Below are 21,668 nucleotides of genomic sequence, written 5' to 3'. Positions count from 1 at the left end.
ATGCCCTCTCATTCAAACTTGTTCATCTATTTCTCTATTTTAAGCCACCCAGTCATTTATACCCCCCTCCCCACAAGTACTTGGCGCCAGGCCCCGATGGAGGCATTCAGGGCCCTGAACAGAGACCTCTGGCTCCAGCCCCAGCCTTGGCAGGAACCAGCTGCCTCGAATCACTTCCACTCGCTGCACTTCAGGGCAGGCTTTGCCCCATGGGTGGGCTGGGGAGAGGACAGGCCTCCCTTGGGCAATGAGTTTTGAGCTGCTCTTGCCTCTAGCATGGGAACGATCAGCTGCAGCGCCTGGTCCCCGCCCTGCTCTGTCCCCCCTGCCGCCGCGGGTCACTCTCCCATGCACGCTGCCCTGCCCCGGCCCCCCTTCCCTCGGCTGCAGCTGGTGCGTGGGGCCCCTGCGGGGCTGCTGGGCCAGAGAAGCTGCTTGCTCCCAGGTCCAGCTCTGGCCTGGCTCTGTTGCCCGCAGCCGGGGCAGGGACTTGGGTGCACTGAGCGGCTTGGGTGTGCCCGGTGCTGCCGGCACCAAGGGCTGCTGTGTGCACTGGGGCTGGGGCCAGTGTGGTGTTTGCAGGCTGCTGTGACTCAGGGCTCCCCCCGCCCTGGGAAAGCAGCCCAGGGAACAGGCCTGTCCTTTCAGCACCGACCTGGCCCCCGCCCTGGAATGTGCTCGGGGGGCCGGGGGGGTCTGCGGCTGCGAGGGGAAATAGCAGAGGCGCCGGCGCGTTCCTTTGCACAGCTGCCCTGGCAGGGCTGTGTCTGACCCTCCCAGCTGCAGGAAGTGGGCTTGGTTTGTCCCTCCCTGATGCAGCCTCCTCGCCCGTGCGGTGTGGGCCCAAGCTGGACGGGCTGCTCCTGCTGGCCCTGGGAGCCTCGGTGCCTGCCTGGTAGAAGGCCTCAGGCTCCAGCTGCCCCCTGCACCAGGACACAGTGCAGGGCTCGGGCGCATCATCTGAGCCAGGCCTAGCAGTGCCAGGGGTGGGGCGCACATGGCTAGTGGGGCATACAGCAGCCAGAACAGGAATGAGCTGCCCACGCATGGGAAACAGTCAATTTTATAGGGAAAATATAATTACATTGAGGAGCTGGGGGCGTGTGGGGCAGCAGGGCCTGGTCCAGGGGCCACAGGGCCCGGGAAGACCGTGTCCCTGAGCTGTGGTCCCTGCAGAGTGCATGGAGGTGCCAGCCCTGCTCCAGGGCGCGTGGGGCACCTGCCAGGAGTCCACTGGGGGGACGAGGCGGGTGATGGCTTTAGCTGTGCCCCAGCCCGTGTTGCCGAGGCTCACCGGCCTTGCCTGCTGCCAGTGCTGGGCCCACGGCTCTGTGTGGCCAGGTGTCCCGGCACGTCCCCTTTGCCCACTGCTGATGGAGCCCCAGTGCCAGCCCTAGCCCTGTGGCCAGGCGGGGGGGCAGTGAGGGGCAGTGGTTCACTCACAGTCCAGCCCCAGGCTGCCGGCTGGTGCTGGCAGGGTCGTCTCTGCTGGCAGGGCCAAGCCGTGGGCGCTACATGACCTGGTTGTTCAGCTGTCCCGGGTACTGCTCGAAGCGCCGGTTGGCCTCCTCACTGAAGGCATCGCCTGGGCAGCATGAGTGGGATCCAGCTCCAGGGGGGATGCAAACCTCTGCCCCCAGCCTGCCCTGCCCGCAGCCCCCATGTCAGAGGCTCCCAGCCCAGGTATCCGCACCCCTCCCGTGTTACCGATGTGGCAGTTGTGCACCCAGATGCGGTGTCCGTCGTATTTGCAGTTGCACTTCATGGCATTGTTGGTAAAGTCACTCTCGGCCACCTCGAAGTTGGGGTTAATCACCACCTGCAGGGAGGGGGCCAGGTCGCCTCATGGTGCTGCATGCATGGCCTAGCCCATCACCTGCAGCTGTCACAGGCCTCCCCAAACCCATGTCTGGGTGGGTTTGGATGGAGCTGATCCCGCCTCTAGCAGGGCTTGGAGTAGAAGTGACCCCACAGCCCCCTGCCAGCCCCACGGCTCCGGGATTTCTAGGGTCCCCATGACTCCTCTGGGTTTGCCCCCTCCGGGGGAGGGGAGCAGCAAGGGCTGTAGGGCAGGCACTGCACTGTACCTGCAGGATGTAGTTGCCGGGCTTGACGTCGGTGATGTCGATCCACTGGCAGTCGATGTCGTGGCGGTACAGGTCCCAGCAGCCCACTGTGATGCCCTGCTCCCCAAAGTTTGCGCACTCGTACCTCTTGGCCACGTCTGCAGGAAGTGGGGGTGAGTCGCGGCCCTCCCCCTGCCCTGGCTGCCCCCCAAGACCAGGCCCAGTGTGCAGGGAGTGTGGGGCAGGGGCCATGGCTGCTCACACCCGGTGGCACCCACCTTCCTCGCACTCGGTGTCCTCCAGGCAGAAGCTGGCCTTGTGGCCCTCGGCCACCTTGGTGCCGTTGGGCGTGAGGATGTCATAGTGTGTGAAGATGTCCATGCTGTGGTAGTGCCTGGGGGACCGCAGGGCCAGGTTGGGGTGGGGGGGTGGGGCTCCAGGATGGTGCGCTGCAGCCCCATGCGTGTGGACGCATCCCAGAGCCGTGCTGGCCACAGCCCTGCCCCCAGACATGGTTCCCAGAGCCTGGCTGGACCCCAGAGTACATGTGCCACTCTCCAGGGCCTGTGGTGAGATTATCACCCCCCCCCCCCCGTACCCCGGTACCCCTTTGGCACCTCCCATGGACCTGTGGGCTGGGGCCAAAGCTGCACCAGGCTTAGTGCACCAGGGCCGTGGCCCAAGACCCCCACAGTCATGCCCCTTGCTCCCTGGGCCCAGCCCCACCACCCTGCTTGGCTCAATGCCCCTTCTGCCCTGGCCCCAGCACAGCCCCCTGGGTCCCAGCACTTGCTACACCACTGCTTGGCCCAGCACTGCCCGTGGGGCAGCCCGTGTGTCCCAGCCCCCAGCATTACCCGTGGCACTCGTGCCAGACCCAGGAGTGGCGCCCAGCCTTGGGGCGGAAGTCGGCGCGGCCGTAGTTGTGGATCTGGGAGGAGAAGCGCAGCAGGCGCCGGTGCCCGTAGGGCCAGTTGGCGTGGCGGGCAGAGCTGGCCAGGCAGTTCTCCTCGGCCGCGCAGTACAGCATGTGCAGTGGCCGGTCCTCGATGTAGGCCGTCTCCTGCACCAGTGCCGCATGCAGCAGCAGGTCCGAGGCCGCTGCAAGGCAGGGGAGGGTCAGCGTGTGGGGTGCAGCCCCCAGCCCACTGCGCTCTCCCCCCAGCCCCCGCTGCTTCAGGACCCCCCCACCCAATGCCACTGTCCCACACTCACTCTCGGAGCAGATGACGCCAGCGGCGAAGCGGGTGCCCGTGTTCTTGCAGTTGACGTGGCCGCTGTGATGCCGGCAGTGGCTCAGTGACATCTCATGGCCAGCGCACTTGACACCGCTCAGCACCATCTCAGTCACGTTGCTGGCGTCCCAGTACCATGTTTCCTGGGGGCACATGTGGCTCAGAGCGGAGCCAGACTGGGCCATGGCCACAGCCATGGCTCTCGGCCCTGGACAGGACATGGCCATGGCAGCACCAGGCCCTATGTGCACCCTCCTGGTGCGAGCTACATGTGTGTGGTGAGACACACGTCCTCCTCCCGTGGCCCCAGAACCAGCCCCGGGGTTCTCTCCTGCTGGTACCAGCCACAGCCAGGACCCCGCTGGCTCCTCGTGCCCACGCCCAGGCCGGCCAGGGCATGGGTGAGCCCCAAGCTCCTGCCCTGCCCCACTGTCACGGTGACCACAAGGGAGACCACGCCACCGTGGCCCAGACTCCGTGGCGCCTGCCGCTGAGCTGGCAATGATGCCACGCTCCTCGCAAACATCCTGAGTGAGGCCTGCGCCTCTAGCACCGCATCACCTGCCCTCTGACAGAGCTCAGGCCTGGACCCTCTGGTCCAGCCCAGCCCCCAGCGGCACCTACCACGGCGGCAGCCCCCGGTGCAGGAGGGGGCTGCAGGGGTGTCTGGCCTGGCTGTGCAGCCCCCACTGCCGCCAGGGCCGCTGACGCTTACCGTGACGGCGTGCAGGGAGTAGCCGAGGCCGAGTTGGCGGCAGGCCACCATGGCCTCCTTGGTGGTCCAGCCCTCGCTGCACACCGTGCCCCAGCGCCCGCCGTGCCGCACCTCCACGCGGCCCTCAGTGGCCGTCCGGCCGCCCACAATACGGATCTGCGAAGACGCCCTGGGGCAGGTGAGCCGGCAGCCCCCAACCCCCGCCCTGCAGCCCTTGGCTCCCAGGCGCGTGGTTAGCTGTGGCATGGCGCTGCCGCACCAGCACCTACTTGCAAGCCATGGTTAGCGAATCCCAGGCCCAGCTGGCGACAGGCCACGGCGGCCTCCAGCGTGCCCCAGCCTTCGCCGCAGATGAGGCCCCAGTGCGGGTGCCCCTCGCCGTCTGCCCCCACCACCACCTCGACCCGCCCCTCGAAGCGGCTCCGGCCCCCGCTCAGGCGAATCTGTGGGCAAATGGCGCGGGGGCATCAGCGTGGCTAGCAGGCGGGCAGGGCTGGGCAGAGACGCCCATGAGGCAGCCAGAGTGACTGAGCCTGTGCCCAGAGTGTCTCATGACGCCTGGGCCACATCCTGCTCCCCCTGCCCAGCACACTGCTGATGCCGATGCTGCGCTCCATCTCCAGGCCTGCTGCAGCGCTGGCACCGCCCTGCACCCCCATGGCCACCACCATCCTGGCAGAGGCTGATGCTCCCCCAGCTGCATTGGGGCACTGGAGATGGGCTGACATCAGCGCAGACCCTCGCTTGTGAGGCAGCAAGGCAGGCGCACTGCACCATCTGGGGCTGCATGTGCCCAGCTCAGGGCTCCTCCCCTGTGGGCGCAGGACCCGGGGCTGGAGCATTTCAGGCTGCGGTGATACTCAGTCCTTACAGCTCTGCTCCACGTATTAGGGGGTTTAAGCCTCCCCCAGAGGCGCTGGTGCTGCTGCAGCCCAGGCTGGGGATGGGGCTGGGCTGGGCCAATGCTCCTGCTGGCACCGACCCTGCTGGGTACTGGCTGGAGGGTTTTGGCCCTGCGCTCAGGCTCAGAACAGTGCCATGGGGCTTAGACTGGATATGCCCCCTCAGCTCCATGCTGCGCTCCCTGGCTATAGAGGCATTTGGGCCCAATCCTCCCCTCCCCGCAGCCCCTTGCGGCCATCTGGCTCTAGCGTGGGCTGCCTGTCTCTACACTCGGCAGCCCAAAATCTGTGCCTGTTGCTTGGGAAGGAGTTGGTTTTGGGCTCTGGTTCCTGCCCCATGGTCAGTGGGGCTGCCCCACTGGGTGGGGGCAGCTGGGGCTGGTGGTAGCGGCAGGGCTGCTGAGCTGGGCAGATGCAAAAGCCCAAAGCACATTTGGGGGCAGTGAAACCTTGGGAGAATCCAGCTGGATCCGGCCCAGCCGTTTCAGGAAAGCCAAAGGAGTCTTTTGAGGGGTGCAGGAGTAGGGGTTGCCAAAGGCTGGGTCATTTCAGAGCTGCACAGGGCCAGGGGTGAATGCCCCAAGCCGGGGACCAAATGTTTTGCTCCAAGGGGGTCAAAGCATTCGGGTTCACCCTGAAATGACCCCGGGGCTGTATCCGCGGAGCTGAGCCCCCTGTCCAGGTCAGCCCCAGCCCAGGCACGCTGGGAGGTGCTGGGAGTCTCCATGCAGCCACGGCCTGGAGAAGCCACCCATGCAGCACCTCACGTCCAGCACACGGCCCGGAGCTGCCACCGGGAGACGGGCCAGCCCATGGAGTCGCCAGCTGCGGCAGCGTCCCCCCGGGACCAGGGGAGACGGAACAAGGGGGGCAGCCGCGGTGCCCTCCCCTGCCCCCAGACCCTCTCTCCCTTCCCTGGGGCCCTCGAGAGCCAGCGGCAGCACCCACCAAGCCCTGCGTGGTCCCGGGCCACGTCCCTGCGGTGCCATTGCTGGACACGGCAGCCCAGGAAGGGGGCAGGGAGGGGCACGTCCTGGGGGCAGGGGGCTGCGGCAGGGGCAGTGCGGCCCAGCCAGCGGCACCCCAGCGGGCCCAGTGCTGACCGTGGTCTCGTAGCCCATGTAGGGGATGTTGCAGCGGACGCCGGCGTCCTCCGAGTGCTTGCAGCCCTCCTCTGTGATGTTCTTGTAGGGGCAGCTCCACAGCGACGCCTCCGTGCCCGTGCACCGCACCTCATTCAGGTGGATCGGGCCCATGCCTGCCACCAGGGCCCGGCTCAGCGTGGGGGCAAAGGACTGCTCTGGACCCGCATCCGGGCTGTGGCCCTGCCCAGCCCTGGCCGCCCCGGACCCCGCTCACCTTGGCCCATGCGGGCACCGGTCAGGGCCTCCTTGGCACTGCCGAAGCCGAGCTCGCGGCACACGACGCTGGCCGACAGCAGGCTCCAGCGGTCATCGCAGACGGTGCCCCACTCACCGTGCCGCAGCACCTCCACGCGGCCCTCGCCCACCTTGGCGCCGCCCTTCAGCCGCAGCCGCTGCTGGGGAGCACAGGGACACGTCGGAGCCAGGCCTGGGGCTGGGGTGGTGCCAGGACCAGGTCAGACCCCGTGTTTGGACAGGCCGGATCCTGCCTGAAGCCAGGGCTGGGCGGCTGTGACTGTGCCCCCGGCTCCGCTGTGCCTCAGCCGCCCTGGGAGAGCACTCACCTGCCCTGGCTGCCGCTGCGGCCGCTTCTTGCCCCGGGGGCTGCTGGCGGCGAAGAGGGGCCCGGGCACGCAGCTCACGACGGCCGGCATCCCCCCCTTGCAGGCGGTGGTGGCGTTTCCGCGGTAGAACTCGAAGGGACACATGGAGATGTGCACCTCGGTGCCAGCGCAGGCCACCGAGTGCAGCCGGAAGTTCAGCTGCTGGCGCTCCGCGTACAGCCTGCGGGAGAGCGGCGGGCAGAGTCAGGCGCACCCCGGCACCGCAGGGAGCGTCAGCCGGACTCCAGCGCGGCAGGGACGGCATCGTCTGGACTGTAGGGGCAATGACATTGCGGTGTAGGGGCAATGTCACCCGGACCCCAGCACTGCAGGGACAGCATCACACTGCCAGGGCAGCATCAGCTGGACCCCAACACCATGGGGGGCAGCATGAACCGAACCCTGGCATTGCAGGGGCAGCATCAGCTGGCCCCCAGCGCTGGAGGGGTAGTGTCAGTCAGACCTCAGCACCATGGAGTCGGTGCCAGCCGGACCTTGGCACTGGCACAGCAGGGACAGTGTCAGCCAGACCCTGGCGTTGCAGGGGCAGGGGAAGCCGGACCCCAGCTCCATGGGGGCAGCGTCACCCGGACCCTGGCCCCCGGGGGCTGCGCCTCTGCCCAGCCCAGCAGCCCTCGTTCTCCACTGCCCTAACGCCGGTACCGTGGCCCAGAGGAGTCATCTGTCTCAGCCCACGTGGATGGTGACATGTCAAGGCTGGCACGTGGCCACAGGGCTCCCTGCACCTGCTGCCCCAATTACCTCTTGGTGGCCCCCCAGTCCTCCCTGCACTTGTGCTTGCGGCAAGGCCTGGTGACCCGCCTGCAAGACAGAAAACTACGTCAGCGGCTCAGTGCCGCGCACCCCGCCACCGAGCCCCCCGCGGCGCGAGGCTGGAGACCCAAGCCAATGGGAGCGCTTCCCACCTCGTGTCAGGTGACAGCAACTTGGTCACCCTCCGCAATGACATCACCTGCCTCTTCCTGCCACGTGACGTCAGCAGTCAATAACTGCTGTGATGTCATTTGCCGCTGCGTGATACATCAGGAAACTGCCCGTCAGCCGCGGCGACGTCATTTCCTGCCTCATGTCACAGGCGCATGCTCCCAGGGATGCAGGGGGCACCCAGTGCAGGGACAGGGCCTGGGGCCACGCATGGGGCAGGCCCCCCGCTGCCTTCCAGGGGGCCGGGGAGGAGCAGAGAGTCCCTGGGGCAGCCAACGGCCTGACAGCGCCACATCTCGCAGGCCACAGGCAGCAAGTCGCCCATGGTCAGCCCCAGTTGGACTTTGCAAAGGGCAGTAACAGAGGTCCTGCCCCACAGCCCTGGGCAGGGTCCAGGGGGCAGGAGCCCGAGAGCAGAAGCCTGCGACCCCCACAGGGGATGCAGGTGGCTCTGGCAGGGACACGGGCGACATCACAGATCGTTTCCCATAACAGCAACGATCCCGGGCAGGAGCAGGGTGCGGGGCGGAAATGGGAACTGCGAGAGCCACGGTGTACGCGGCAATGGGACGAGGCACCACGCGGCGCGTTGAAGGGACCGCACCAGGCCACCACAGGCCCTTCCTGCAGACCTGTGGACACGTGGTGGATCCCAGCCACCCAGATGATGGAGGAGGGTCTGCGAGTCTTGGCAGACCGCAGACTTAACATGAGCCTGCAGGCTGATGCAGCCGCATGCAAGGACCATGCAGATTTGGGCAGCATCAGTAGAGGCGCTGGGTGCAAGACACGGGCGGTGATCATGCCCCCGTACTCCACATCTGCAGTACTGCGCGCCCTTCCGAGTGCCACGTTGCAAACAGGCCGTGGAGAAGGGGGAGAGGGTCCAGATGCTCAAGAGCTTGGAAAGCAGGTCCTGGAGCAGGGGCTGGAGCTGGGCAGGTTCAGCCGGTGGAGAAGGTGCTGAAGAGGGGACATGGCAGCAGCCTGCAAGTCCCTGAAGGGCTGCCAGAGAGACGAGGGAAAGCGCCCGGTCTCTCCTCCCGCAAAGAGGCAGATGTGGAGCAATAGCTGGACGTTGCAGCAAAGTCAGTTTAGGTTGGAGATGAGGAAACACTTCTTCACTGTCAACGCAGGGAAGCCGTGGGAGACACCAGGGAAAGGGTGGGCTCTCCATCACTGGAGGTTGGGGATGATCTGGGCGCAGCGTCAGTGCTGGCGGTAACTTTACAAAGAGATTAGCTGATGGGTTTGTCTGGGCTGGTTTGGACAGGGCTGATCCTGCCTCGGGCAGGGGTTGGACTAGATGAGCTCCACGGAGGTCCCTTCCAGCCCCGCTTCTCCGTGACGCTATGGTTTACAGTCAGGGGCCGGCCGGGCGGGCAGGGCCACCGGAGACCCATCATGTCCTGCCCCGGTTGTCGTTATTGCTGCAGTGTCGTGGCGCAGTACAATGGAGGTGCTGGCCAGAGCCCTGCTAATGACCACGTCTGTGCCAACAGCCCTGCGGGACATCAAGCTAATGAGCAGGGCGCTGGCGGCCTGGCAACGCGTTGCTGGCCACGTGTTCACAAGCACAGTGGCCGTGGCTGCTCCTGGACAGCTGGCAGGAAGGGCGGGCGTGGGGACGGGCGCCTGTGACGCCAGGGGATCAATAAGGAGACGTCAGGCCACGGTGGCCATGAACCGGGGGGGTTCTCTGCTGTTGAGGGCACGGGGGAGACTCTACGGTAGTGAGGGGCTGTCTGCTGGGCAGACGTTTTCTTTGGACTTTCCCACGCCGTGGGGTGAACCCACGTCTCCAGCAGTGCTGTAGCCAGAGGGGGGGGGCAGTTTCATCTGTTGTTTTATTTTCTGTCTCCAGACTACGCGGCTGGTTTCTCTGGCACGATGCTCCCCTGGATGTCAGTCTTCCTTCACTGTGGTGCTGCCTGCCCGAGGCAGAGAGGTCCCGGTGGCCTCCTCCGCTCCTCTCTCTCTGGCAGCCTCCAGCATTTGAAATCTAGATATCAAAATGGGGTTATCCCAGGGCAAACCTGGCTCCTGGGTACTGGCAGTGGGGCAGTGGGGGAACATGGGCACGGGCACCTCGAACAGCAGCTCCGTGGTAGGTCATGTGGGAAATGAAGGGTCAGACTGGAGACGATGGGACCAGCGCAGATAAGTTACCTCGGGTGTTCAGCTTGCCACCTCGGGTGTCTGCGCATGAACGCACAGAGCCTGGGAAACAAGCAGGAGGAGGTGGGAGTCCGTGTACAGCCACGGAGCCATGACACGATCGCAATGACAGAGACCTGGTGGGAGCGCGCGTGACTGGAGCACGGTCACGGATGGGTACAAACTGCTGAGGAAGGACAGCATGTGGACAAGCTAAAGAGAGTCCAGCGGAGGGCAACGAAAATGGTTTGGGCCTTGGGCTCATGACTTGTGAAGAGACGGAGGGGACTGGGCTGGTTTAGTCTGCAGAAGAGACGACCGAGGGGGATTGAATAGCAGCCTCCACCTCCCTGCAGGGGGGCTGCAAACAGGATGGAGCTGAATTGGTCTCAGTGGGGGCAGATGGCAGGACAAGGAGCAATGGGCTCAAGCTGCAGCAAGGAAAGTTGAGGTTGGATATTAGGAAAAACTTTCTTACTAGGATGATGGTGAAGCCCTGGGACAGGCTCCTCAGAGAGGTGGTGGAGTCAGGATCACAGACAACAAGGGTGGGAAGGGACCGCAGGAGGTCACATCTAGTGCAATGCTCTGCTCCAAGCAGGACCAGCCCCAACCATGTCATCCCAGCCAAGGCTTTGTCTACCCGGGTCTTAAACACCTCCAAGGATGGAGACTGCACCACCTCTCTGGGAAGCCTCTTCCAGTGTTTTACTACTCTCCTCATGAGAGTTTTTCCTCATATCCAACCTCAACTTCCCTTGCTGCAGCTTGAGCCCATTGCTCCTTGTCCTGTCATCTGCCCCCACTGAGACCAGTCCAGCTCCATCCTCTCTGCAGCCCCCCTGCAGGGAGCTGAAGGATGCTATTCAATCCCCCTCGGTCTTCTCTTCTGCAGACTCAATCAGCCCACTTCCCTCAGCCTCTCCTCACCAGTCCCTGCCCCAGCCCACAACCATTTTAGCTGGAAATTCTCCAATGTGTCCACACCCTTTCTGCACTGGGGGCCACAGCTGGACACAGGACTCCAGATGTGGCCTCCCTTGTGCCAAATAGAGGGAAGAATCGCTGCCCTCCATCCGCTGGCGACGCTCCTCCCAATGCAGCCCAGGATGCTGGTGGCCTTCTTGGCACCAAGGGCACACTGCTGGCTCCTGTCCAGCTTCTTGTCCCCTGTCCCCCCAGGTCCTTTTCTGCAGAGCTGCTGCCCAGCCCGTTGCCCCCAGCCTGCACCGGTGTAGGGGATCGCTCCCTCCTCGGTGCAGGACTCTGCACTTGTCCTCGTTGAAGCTCATGAGATTCCTGTTGGCCCAGTCCTCTAACGTGGCGAGGTCTCTCTGAATCCTAGTCCAACCCTCCAACGTGTGTACTACTGCCCCCAGCGTGGGGTCATCTGCAAACTGCTGAGGGTGCACTGCATCCCGTCTTCCAGGTCATTGATGAAGATATTGAACAAAACCGGCCCAGGACCAACCCCTGGGGCACTCCACTTGACACTGGCTGCCAAGTAGATGTTGAGACACTGATTACTACCCGTTGGGCCTGACAATTCAGCCAACTTTCTATCCAACTTACAGTCTGTTCATCCAACCCAGAATTCCTCAGCTGGCTTGCAAGAAGGCTGTGGGAGAAGGCATCAAAAGCCTTGCTAAAGTCAAGGTTTATTATGTCCACTGCTTTCCCCACATCCAGAGAGCCAGTCACCTCATCACAGAAGGCAATCAGGTTGGTCAGGTATGACTTGCCCCTGGTGAATCCATGCTGACTGTTTCTAGTCATCTTCTTCTTCTCCAAGTGCTTAGAAATGGATTCCTGGAGGATCTGCTCCATGATTTTTCTGGGGACTAAAGTGAGGCTGACTGGTCTGTCCTTCCCTGGATTTTCCTTCTTCCCTTTCTTCAACACGGGCACTATTTCTGCCCTTTTCCAATCATCCAGGACCTCCCCCAATAGCCATGACTTTTCAAAGATCATGGCCAGAAGCCCTGCAATCCCATCAGCCAACTCCCTCAGCACCCTTGGCTGCATCCCATCCAGCCCCGCTGACTTGTACACATCCAGCTTTTCTAACTAGTCCCTAACCTGTTCTTTCACCACCGAGGGCTGCTCCCCTCCTCCCCAAACTGTGCTGCCTGGTGCAGACGTCTGGGAGCTGCCCTTGCCCGTGAAGACCAAGGCAAAAAAGGCATTGAGCACTTCAGCCTTTTCTGCATCCTCTGTCACACGGTTGCCTCCCCCGTGACCCGCACTTTCCCTGACCTTCCTCTTACTACTGAAATACTTTCATAGATTCATAGATTCATAGATTAAGGGTCGGAAGGGACCTAGTAGATCTTCTAGCCCGACCCCCCGCCAGGGCGGGAGAACAACAAAAAACCCCAAAAAGAGAAATGGGACTCAAACGAGTCCAGCCAGGTAGGCATCCAGCCTCTTCTTAAAGACCCCCAGGGTAGGGGCCAGCACCACTTCCCTTGGAAGTTGGTTCCAGCTCCTAGCCGCCCTAACTGTGAAGTAGTTTTTGCGGATGTCCAATCTATACCTCCTCTCCATCAACTTGTGCCCATTACTCCTTGTTATGCCAGCGGGCGCTAGGGGAAACAGCGTCTCCCCCAAACCCTTCTGGTCCCCCCTAGTGAGTTTATAGACGGTCACCAGGTCCCCCCTCAGCCTTCTCTTGTGGAGGCTGAATAGGTTCAGGTCCCGCAGTCTCTCACTGTAGGGTCTGCCCTGTTGTCCCCGGATCATGCGGGTGGCCCTCCTCTGGACCCTCTCCATGTTGTCCACATCCCTCTTGAAATGGGGCGCACAGAACTGGACACAATACTCCAGCTGTGGCCTGACCAGCGTCGCATAGAGGGGGAGGATCATCTCCCTGGCTCTACTCGAGATGCACCTGTGGATGCATGACAAGGTCCGGTTCGCCCTGCCAACCGTGACCTCGCATTGTCGGCCCATGTTCATCTTGGAGTCTATAATGACTCCAAGATCTCTTTCTGCCTCCGTGCTCTCGAGTAGGGAGTTCCCCATTGTGTAAGTGTGCTGCTGTAGAAACCCTTCACATCTCTTGCTAGCTGCAACTCCAATTGCGCTTTGGCCTTCTTGGTTTCATCCCTGCATGCCCAAGCCATGTTTTTACACTCCTCCCTAGTTGTTTGTCCAAATTTCCACTTCTTGTAAGCTTTCTTTTTGTGTTTAAGCTCACCAAAGAGTTCTCTGCTAATCCAAGCTGGTCATTTACCACATTTGCTAGTCTTCCTGCACATCGGGATGGGTTGTACCTGTGCCCTCAGTAAGGTTTCTTTAAAATACAGCCAGCTCCTGGACTCCTCTCCCCTTCAGACTGGCCTCCCAGGGGATCCTGCCCATGAGTTCCCTGAGCAAGTCAAAGGCTGCTTTTCTGAAGTTGGTTGTCCTTACTCTGCTGCTCGCCATCCTTCCTGTCCTCAGGATCCTGAACACAATCATCTTGTGGTCAGTGCTGCCCAAGTTGCCGTCTGCGACTGCATTCCCCACCAACTCTGCCCTGTTTATGAGCAGCAGGTCAAGAAGAGCACGGCTCCTAGTTGGCCGCTCCAGTACTTGGACCGGGAAGCTGTCCCCACCGCTCTCCCAACACATCCTGGATTGCGTGCGCACTGCTGTGTTGCCCTTGCTGCAGATATCAGGGTGACTGGTCCCCCATGAGAACCAGGGCTTCTGATCGGGAAACTTCTGCAACTGCTTGAATAAAGCCTCATTCACCTCATCCTCCTGGGCTGGCCATCTATTTCACAGATTTCATAGACATTCGGGCTGGAAGGGACCTCGGAAGATCATTGAGTCCAGCCCCCCGCCCAAAGGGCAGGAAGTCAGCTGGGGTCATAGGATCCCAGCAAGATAAGTATCCAATTTGCTCTTGAAGGTGTTCAATGTAGGTGCTTGAATCACCTCCGATGGCAGGCTGTTCCAGACCTTGGGGGCTCAGACAGTAAAGAAATTCTTCCTTATGTCCAGCCTGAAACGGTCTCACAGTAGTTTATGACCATTCGACCTCATCATCCCTGGGGGCGCTCTGGTGAACAGACGTTCCCCCAGATCCTGGTGGTCGCCCCTGATAAACTTATAGGTGGCCATCAGATCACCCCTGAGCCTGCGCTTTTCCAGGCTAAAGAGCCCCATGGCTCTCAGCCTGTCGTCATGAGGTCTGTTTTCCTGACCTCTGATCATGCGCGTTGCTCTTCTCTGGACTCTCTCAAGCTTCTCCACATCCTTTTTGAATTGTGGACCCCAAAACTGGACGCAGTACTCCAGCTGCGGCCTCGCCAAGGCCGAGTACAAGGGGAGAATGACGTCTCGGGATTTGCTTGAGAAGCATCTATGGATGCAAGCCAGCGTTTTCGTCGCTTTACTAGCCGCAGCATCACATTGCAGGCTCGTGTTCATCTTGTGGTTAATGATGACCCCCAAGTCTCTTTCTTCCATAGCGCTAGCCAGTGTAGCACTGCCGAGCCTATAAGGATGCTGCAGGTTTTTTTTCCCAGCAGACCCCCAGCACAGCATCACCTTTGTTGCTCTCCCCTGTGACCTGAACCCAGAGGCTTTCAAGAGGCCTGTCTCCAGTTTCATGCTGGAGCTCTGAGCCATCATACGGCTCTTTCACGTGCAGCACAACTCCCCTCCTCTTCTCCCCGGTCTGCCCTAAAATCATAAATCCTAGACAATGAACTCACATCTGGTCCAACTCCCTGCTCAAAGCAGGACCAGCCCCAACTACATCATCTCAGGTCTTAAAACACATCCAAGGATGACAGAACAAGGAGCAAAGGGCTCACATTGCAGAGAGGGAAGTTGAATTTGGATATTAGGAAAAACTCTCTCCCAAGGAGGGTGGTGAAGCACTGGGGCAGGTCACCCAGAGAGGTGGTGGACTCTCCATCCTTGGAGGGGTTTAAGACCCAGGTAGACAAAACCCTGGCTGGGATGATGTAGCTGTGGCTGGTCCTGCTTGGAGCAGGGAGTTGGACTAGATGCGACCTCCTGGTGCCAGAGCCCTGCAGCTGACATGCGCCATGCCGGCAATGCGGACTGGGGGCAGCAGGCTGCACCGGCTCCAGGACGGAGCTGCGCAAGCACCAGCCCGCAGCAGCGCCAGGCATGGGGGCAGAGGTGCCCTCCCCAGAGGCCAGGGGACTATTTGATGTCCTCCAAAACATGGTAGGACCATCAGGAGCTGTGGGCTGCCGCTGGATGGCAGCCGGCGGTGCAGAAAGTCCTGTGGACACCGTGCAGGAGTCCAGAGACGGTCCAGATGTTGCTGCCCCCGACTGGGGGCAGATCCAAGCTGGCCGCCACTGCTGCTGCGAGGGGCGACCGGCGCCGTGATGACATCAACAGAGAGAAGTGGGCGGGGTATCTTATTGGTGCTTGGCGCTGCAGGGGGCTGCTCCTGGCCCCCCCTGACACCAGGGAGATGGGCAGCTACCAGGAGGGAGCACGGCACCCAGCCCAGCCCCGGCCCCGGAGAGGAGATGAGGCACTACCCGGTGCAGCCCATGGGGCCACGGGGCTTCCTGCTCCTCAAGGGGGATGCATCGCCTGCCTGGGATCACTGCAGCCTGAGCCCTGAGCAGAGCAAGGAGGGTCCGACGGGCCCCAGTCCCTCCTGCGCCCTCACCGGCCTGTGCCCAGACACCCTCGGTCCACAGGGAGGGGAAGGGGCAGGCAGCAGCGGGGATGACGGCGGAGCTGCCCAGCGCTCAAGCAGGCTCTACAAGCTCCCGTACGCGCGAGACTCAGGCATGGGGTTTGCAGCAGGCAGCCGAAGACCTATAGCCGTTTCTTCCAGAAAACGGCCCATGCCCGCTGGCCCCGGCCCGTCCAGGAGAGACGGCTCCGCTCCCGGGCCCCCACAATGGCCAAGGACCTGGTTCCCCAGGCCCAGACTCCTGGGCCGGGCGACTCCCTCCGGCCCTGCCGGCGGGCGCTGGGCAGGCAGGCGCAGGTGCAGGCGCAGGCACAGCCGTGGCCCGAGAGAAGGAGCCGTCTTTTTATGGCAGGAGCAGCAGAAGCAGGATCTGGCCCAGCCCCGGGCACAGCCCTGACCAGACAGCCACACGTGGCATGGGCAGCGGGGGCCGGGTCACGGCCCAAGGGGCAGAGCAGCCCTTCAGCCAGCGGGGCCAGCCCCGGGGTGCAGAGGCCATGCGGCCGCTGCCCCGTTACCTCCTGCCCAGCCCCGGGCTCCAGGCCCTCGTCCTGGCTGCGCGCTTCAGCCGTCTGTGGGAACAAACAGGGACCAGGTCGTGGGGGAGCAGGGGGGGGCACCCACTGGGTCCTGACGGCAGCACCGGGCACCCCAACGAGGGGCCAGCAGGCAGCGTCGCCCAAAGGGACCCCCACCGCAGCCCCCCAGCAATGCCCCCGCCCCTGCCTGGCCCCGCTGTCCCTCTCCAGACCCCGGCCCCCGCGCAGGCACCTGGGACCCACTCACTTGTAGAAGTTCCTGTTGACCTTCCTCTCGGCCGGGAAGCCCATCATGCCGCAGACGACGCGGCTGCTGCGGCTGTCCCAGCCCTCGTCGCAGATCTGGGCCCAGCTGTCCTTGTAGCGCACCTCCACGATGCCCTCCGTCACCGGCAGCCGCCGCCGGGCGCTGGCCACCACGGGCCGCAGCCGCAGCTCCTCCACCTGGTTCTGCTCCGTCTGCGGGGGGAGAGCCCGGTCAGCCCCACGGGCACCTGGACCCTGCCGTGGCACCGACCGGCCCAGGCTCAAGTCCTGCCTCTCTCTGGCCTGGAGCAGCGATTCGAACGCAGGTCCCGGGAGCGGGGACGAGGAGAGCTGGGATCCAGCGCTGAGCGTCACGTGCACAGTGGAGTAGCGCCAGCCAGAGCGGCACAAGCCTGTGGCCCAGCACCCACCAGCCCCCGTCTCAGCCCTGCATGCTCAGCCCGTGGCAGGGCCTGTCCCCCGCCCCATGTACCCTGGGCATCTGCAAGGGCCAGGCCTGCACCAGGGCCCCCACGGGCACCACCTGCTGCCTCCGGGGCAGGGGCCGAGCAGGCACGAGGTCCCCAGATAGGAGACAGAGTCAGGTGTTAGCGCAGGGTCAGAGGAGCCAGAGAGCCTGGAAGAGTGAGAGAGCGAGTGAGCAAGAAACCAGAGAGCAGGAGAGCACGGAGAGGCCGGGGCAGCGTCACAGTAGAGGCAGCGAGGTCGGGTGGGAGTGGGGACCCCAGCCTGGGCTCGGGGAGGCTCCAGGCTCAGCGAGAGAAGCCCCTCCAGGGAGCAGGGCCCAGTCCTGGACTCTCCCGGGGTCAGACCTCGGCCCCAGGTGGGTCCAGGCCGGCAGGTGGCTGAGCGCTGCAGTGGTCAGAGGTGCATGGCGCTGTCCATCCCTGTGCCACGGGGAGTCCTCACATCCGTCCGCTCCCACCACCGTCCAACTGAGCACACACTGCAGCCCTGGGGTCCGCGCTGGGGCAGGCCGTGCCCAGGCCACTGGCTCTCTGGGGCATCGGGACCAGTCCCACAGCCCCCGGGCAGGGCTGGGGGGCGGCATGGCAGCTGGCAGTGTCCAGCTCTGGAAGGTGGACCATGGCCAGGCGGGGAGCCAGCGCCAGGCAGGATGAGGCTACATGGAGGCAGGGCTGCCCGGCGGCGCAACGCGGTGCAGCATGGCACTCGCCTCGATGACGTTGGAGTCCACGAAGCCGGGGATGCGCTCGTCCTTGCAGACCACGCCGGCATCCTCCTCGTGGGTGCAGTCGCTGTTCCCCCAGCCCCGTGACTTGCAGGCCACGATGCTCTTCTCACTGCCCCCGCACACCACATTGTCCAGCCAGATCCGCCCTGCCAGAGGGAGGAGGCACCACCGTCAGGGCCCAGGTACAGGGGCCAGGTGGGGGGCAGCTCACCGGGACAGCCCCTGCCCTACCAAGCTTGGGGAGCCCCCAGAGCAGGGCAAGGAGGAGCGGGGGGGCATAGCGGAGCGGCCCCGAGATGTCACCCCAAGCCCCGCCAATCCCACAGCAGAGCAGTGCTTCGAGGGGGGCTTCACGCAGCCCCTTCCTCTCCCCCTCCCCAAACCTGTAGCAATGAACACCCAGCCTGACACCCCCCAAGCACACACACATGTATGTACACACAGACACAAGCACACGCACACACGCACATTCTGGCACGCACACACTCACGCGCATGTACACTGCCCCCGTGCCATCAGTGTGCTGGGGAAGACGCGCGTGGGGCTCACCGACGCCTTTGCCGTATTTGGCGCTGTGGGCCCAGCCGGTGGCGCCCGCGAAGCCGAGGTGGCGGCAGAGCACGTGCGCGTTGGCCAGCGTGAAGTCGTCGTCGCAGACCGTGCCCCACTCCTGGTTGTAGAAGACCTCGATGCGCCCCTCGTTGTGCTTGCGGGGGTAGCCGGCCAGGCGGAAGCGCAGCCGGGTGCCGGGGCTGGGGCTGGGCGCCGTGGGGGGGGGCGTGCTGGGCTGCGCCGCCACCCCCCAAAGCCACAGGCTGCACAGCAGGGTCAGCGGCTCCCGCCGGGCCCTGGCAACACCAATGCTGCTCCTCATGCCTGCTGCTGGCCTGGAAAGAGAGGGGCAGCTGAGGTGGGGCTGGGACCCGGGGGACTCCGGGGACCCTCACCTGGGGCTGGGCACAGCAGAGGGGGCTCAGAGCCCTCTCCCACCCCAGGGTGCCCTGGCCGTGCCCCGCGGCAGGGACAGATGGGACACAGAGCAAGGCGCAAGGCGCAGGCCTGGCCGAGCACTGTGCGGGGCCGTGGCACCATGCAGGACTGGCACAGCCCAGGCTGTGCACCTCTGACTCCTGCCAGCGGCCAGCCCCCGAGTGGCTGCACCGGAAAGCCGGCACCGTGGTGCTGCTGGCCGGTCAGCGGAGACCTGCTCTGAGCTAGCCCTGCAGTGACGTCGCTGCAGGGCCAGGGGAGCGATAGCGGTGCAGGGCTGGGGCTGGGCACGGACGGCCCCATGGGTGCCAGCTTTCATACAGCCCCATGCAAGGTCCAGCTCAGGGAGGGAGCCCAAGGACGAGGGTGCATCCCAGGGCACAGGGGTCACCACAGACCAGCCCTGCGCCGTGGGGTGGGAGGGCAGCAGAGTCCGGCTGCACGGGCAGAGGGTGGGCCATGGCACGGACAGCGGCACTGTCTCTGTACGTGGCAGGGTCCCGGCAGCACGGCTGGCCCCATGATGCTCCCGGGGGGAGGCTGGCGGTCGCAGCCCTGGAAAGCTACGACTGGGAGTGGCAGCAGCCCTGGAAAACCTGCCTCATGGGCTGAGAAAAGCCATCTGCCGAGCTTATGTAACAGCCTGGAAACGGCTCCAGCAGCCACGGGCCAAAACTGGCCAGGGCCTGGGGACAGCCCATGTCAGACCTGGCTCCACGCTGCACGTCCAGCCAGGAGGCACCAGCCTGGCAGCTGACTGGGGCAGGGGGACTCTCACAGCCGAGATCACGCAGCCCCTTGCTAACGCATGGTCTCACGCAGCATGGCTGCAGGGAGCGCTGGGCAAGGCGCTCGCAGGCTCACGCCATATGTGCATGCGTGTCTGTCTGCACGCATGTCAGGCTGGGCGATTATCACTGGCCCCAGCGCTGCAGAACCAGGGCGAGGGGCCAGCCTGGGACTACATGGCCCTGCCAGTGCGACCGCAGGAGGAGGCACGACGTGCGCTGGGCAGGCAGCCGCAGAGCTGCCCTCATGGCCCGAGCTCTGAGCAGGGGCAGGGGCAGCCCTGGAGGGTGACAGCCAGCTCAGCTCCGCCCAAGGGCCGTGGAGCAGGCAAGACGAATTATGCTAAGGCTCTTGAGCCTAGTTTAGGCCTTCCTGGAACTAAGCAATTAAATTGTACAGAGCGCCTTATAAGGCACTGGGAAAAGCGAGTGCTGCAGTTGGTGTGGTGGGCTAACCAGGTGCAGTAGTTTCCCTAGAAGGAAAGAAAACCAAAAATGGAATAGGATTGGAGTACCTTATCTAAAAAGACGAGGTAAGAAACTTGAGGATTGGACAATCTGAGGTGAGAAAGTTAGAAAAGTAGTAGACAAACAAAGGAACAGCTGTGTTTTGCGTTGCCACCCTGGGGAGACAGGAGCAACTTTGGGATTCTTGTTTGAATAACGAGGAATCCAGACACCAACATCCCGCACGCCCAGCACAGGAGCGTGTGTGTGCCTGTAAAAAATAATCTGAGGCTGGTACCACCAAAGGTCGCTGTTGTAACACCTAAAGAACTTCTTGCTGGGTCGTATTATGGGGCGAAAACTTGTAATAAAGATTAGGGATTACTATTAAAGTTCACTTGATACCAAATCGGACAAGGGGCCGTGTCAATCCCTGGGGGTCTTTGTAAAAGGGATCCTAGTGGCAACAAAGCCCCGTGGCCTCAGGCCGGCTCCTTCTCACCTCGCGGTCTCGGCCAGCCCGCAGATACCAGATGCTCCCCTGGGCCCAGCCTCCCTCACCTTGGATGCAGCAAGCACAGCTGAGGAGGTGGCCGGTCAGGCTGGTGCAAGGAGTCTGCGTCTCCCACAAGCCCCCGCTGCCTCTCAGCTGCCCTCCTGCCCCCAACGTGGGTGGTGTGGCAGGATGGGCAGCGCGGCAGAGATGGTGGCAGGACTGGACTGCACCCCGTGCCCTTTGCCCAGCCTCGCCTGAGGAAGACGGTACTGGCCGAGTGGACTGCGGGCCCCAGCAGCGGGTCTGAGGACAAGGACGCGCTGCACCAGTGGCACCGCCCCAGCCGAGACCAGGCAGACCAGCTGGCAGGCAACAGCAATGTCCCTGGGGCCAGGCTGGAAGCAGGCGGGCGCAGGCGTTTCCAGGACAGCCCTGGCCCAGGACTAGTTGGTGCCGTGGCAGGCACCAGACGAGCCGTCAGGGAGGGCAGGAGCCACACGGCAGCGGAGGGTCCCACGCCTGCGTGGTTGCACGCAGCCTGCTCCAGCACCCACCGGGCGGGCAGGCATCCCCCGTGGGAGGGTGGGTGCTGCTGTGTCCTCCACGCAGCCTGCTGCAACCAGGGCCGGGGCTTGCCCTGTGCGAGGGCTGGGGCAAGCCCGGGCCCCTGCCCCACAGAGGATGCTTAACCCGCCCCAGCGCACATGGGACGTGCCGGCCCCACAGGCACGGATGGGACCCAGAGCCGGGCCGGCCCTGAGCAAACAGGCGGCGGGGTGGCGGGGAGAGCCGCCGGCTCCTGCGACTGCCCAGGAAACCTCAGGAATGCGCCGGCAGCCCCGTGAATGGCCGGCTGCGCGCTGGGCCGGCCACCTCCTCACGGGCCCGGGGCCAGGCGCGGGGGCGGCCGGCGCTGCCAGCTGGGAATCAGAGGGCCTTTCAGCGCCGGGCTGGGGGGGCTCCGGGAATGCCGCAGCCGCCCTCCTCCCTCAGGGGCATCCCCGGGCGGCTGGGCCCAGCGGTGCCCACACGTCGCTGCCCTTCCCTGCCAGCCCTGGGGAGGGAGGGAAATGTCCTCGCCCAGGCTGCCTGTGGCTGAGCTCTGCCCCTTCTCTGGGGGCCAAGCTGGGAGCTCCCGACCCCGGCCTGGTGACTCATCCCCTGCCTCCCGCTGCAGTCACGGCCATGAGGTCCCCTGGCTGGGCCCTGTCCCGGCAGGGGATCGGGCAGACTCAGACCCACCGGGCTGCACTGGCACGGCCATGGGCCAGCGTCTCTCCTGCCCCTGAACCCGGAGCAGTGACACCCCCCTTGCCCCCACGGGGCAGGTCCGAGGGGCACAAGCCCCGGGGACCCTAACAGGGAGCAGCCTGGGGTGCAGCCGTCGCGCCCTTGGCAGAGGCCGGGGTCGTGCCCCCGTGCAGCCAGCGCCTTGCATGGCACGGACGCTCGGGCGCCCGGGCTGGGAACCACCGGGAGTGCGGGCAGGGCCACCGCTC

The 21,668-nt window shown here is 64.0% G+C and overlaps 1 protein-coding gene across 2 annotated transcripts; it reads right to left on the bottom strand.

Moving 5' to 3' along the window:
- Positions 1–1,045: 1,045 nt before the first annotated feature.
- On the bottom strand, positions 1,046–18,350 carry LOXL3 (lysyl oxidase like 3). 2 transcript variants are annotated; one of them, XM_019507912.1, is made up of 13 exons: positions 17,998–18,350; positions 17,431–17,594; positions 16,234–16,445; positions 6,627–6,846; positions 6,278–6,458; positions 6,022–6,176; positions 4,286–4,459; positions 3,282–3,444; positions 2,924–3,167; positions 2,345–2,460; positions 2,088–2,224; positions 1,708–1,819; positions 1,046–1,585 (listed from the first exon to the last, which is right to left on the bottom strand). In XM_019507912.1, the coding sequence occupies exons 1-13, from the start codon at positions 18,320–18,322 to the stop codon at positions 1,512–1,514; spliced, it is 2,277 nt and encodes a 758-aa protein (XP_019363457.1). In that variant the 5' UTR covers positions 18,323–18,350; the 3' UTR covers positions 1,046–1,511. The 2 variants fall into 2 exon arrangements, with proteins under 2 accessions (XP_019363457.1, XP_019363465.1); XM_019507920.1 differs by having other exon boundaries at positions 6,278–6,455.
- Between the last annotated feature and the right edge of the window lie 3,318 nt (positions 18,351–21,668).

This window comes from Gavialis gangeticus, unplaced genomic scaffold, assembly GCF_001723915.1.
Source record: "Gavialis gangeticus isolate Ggan-Ray unplaced genomic scaffold, GavGan_comp1, whole genome shotgun sequence".
In the NCBI taxonomy this organism is placed as follows: Eukaryota; Metazoa; Chordata; order Crocodylia; family Gavialidae; genus Gavialis; species Gavialis gangeticus.
The sequence above is the reverse complement of the archived record's forward strand: the minus strand, read 5'-3'. Positions and strand labels throughout refer to the sequence as shown.

Excerpts from the sequence above, each read along its gene's own strand:
- LOXL3 (XM_019507912.1), bottom strand. The coding sequence starts at position 18,322 with ATGAGGAGCAGCATTGGTGTTGCCAGGGCCCGGCGGGAGCCGCTGACC. Across the intron at positions 6,847-16,233 it reads GTCAACAGGAACTTCTACAA|GCTGTACGCGGAGCGCCAGC; the intron begins GTGAGTGGGTCC and ends GCTCTCCCGCAG. Across the intron at positions 4,460-6,021 it reads ACATGGGCTACGAGACCACG|ATTCGCCTGAGCGGGGGCCG; the intron begins GTCAGCACTGGG and ends ATTTGCCCACAG.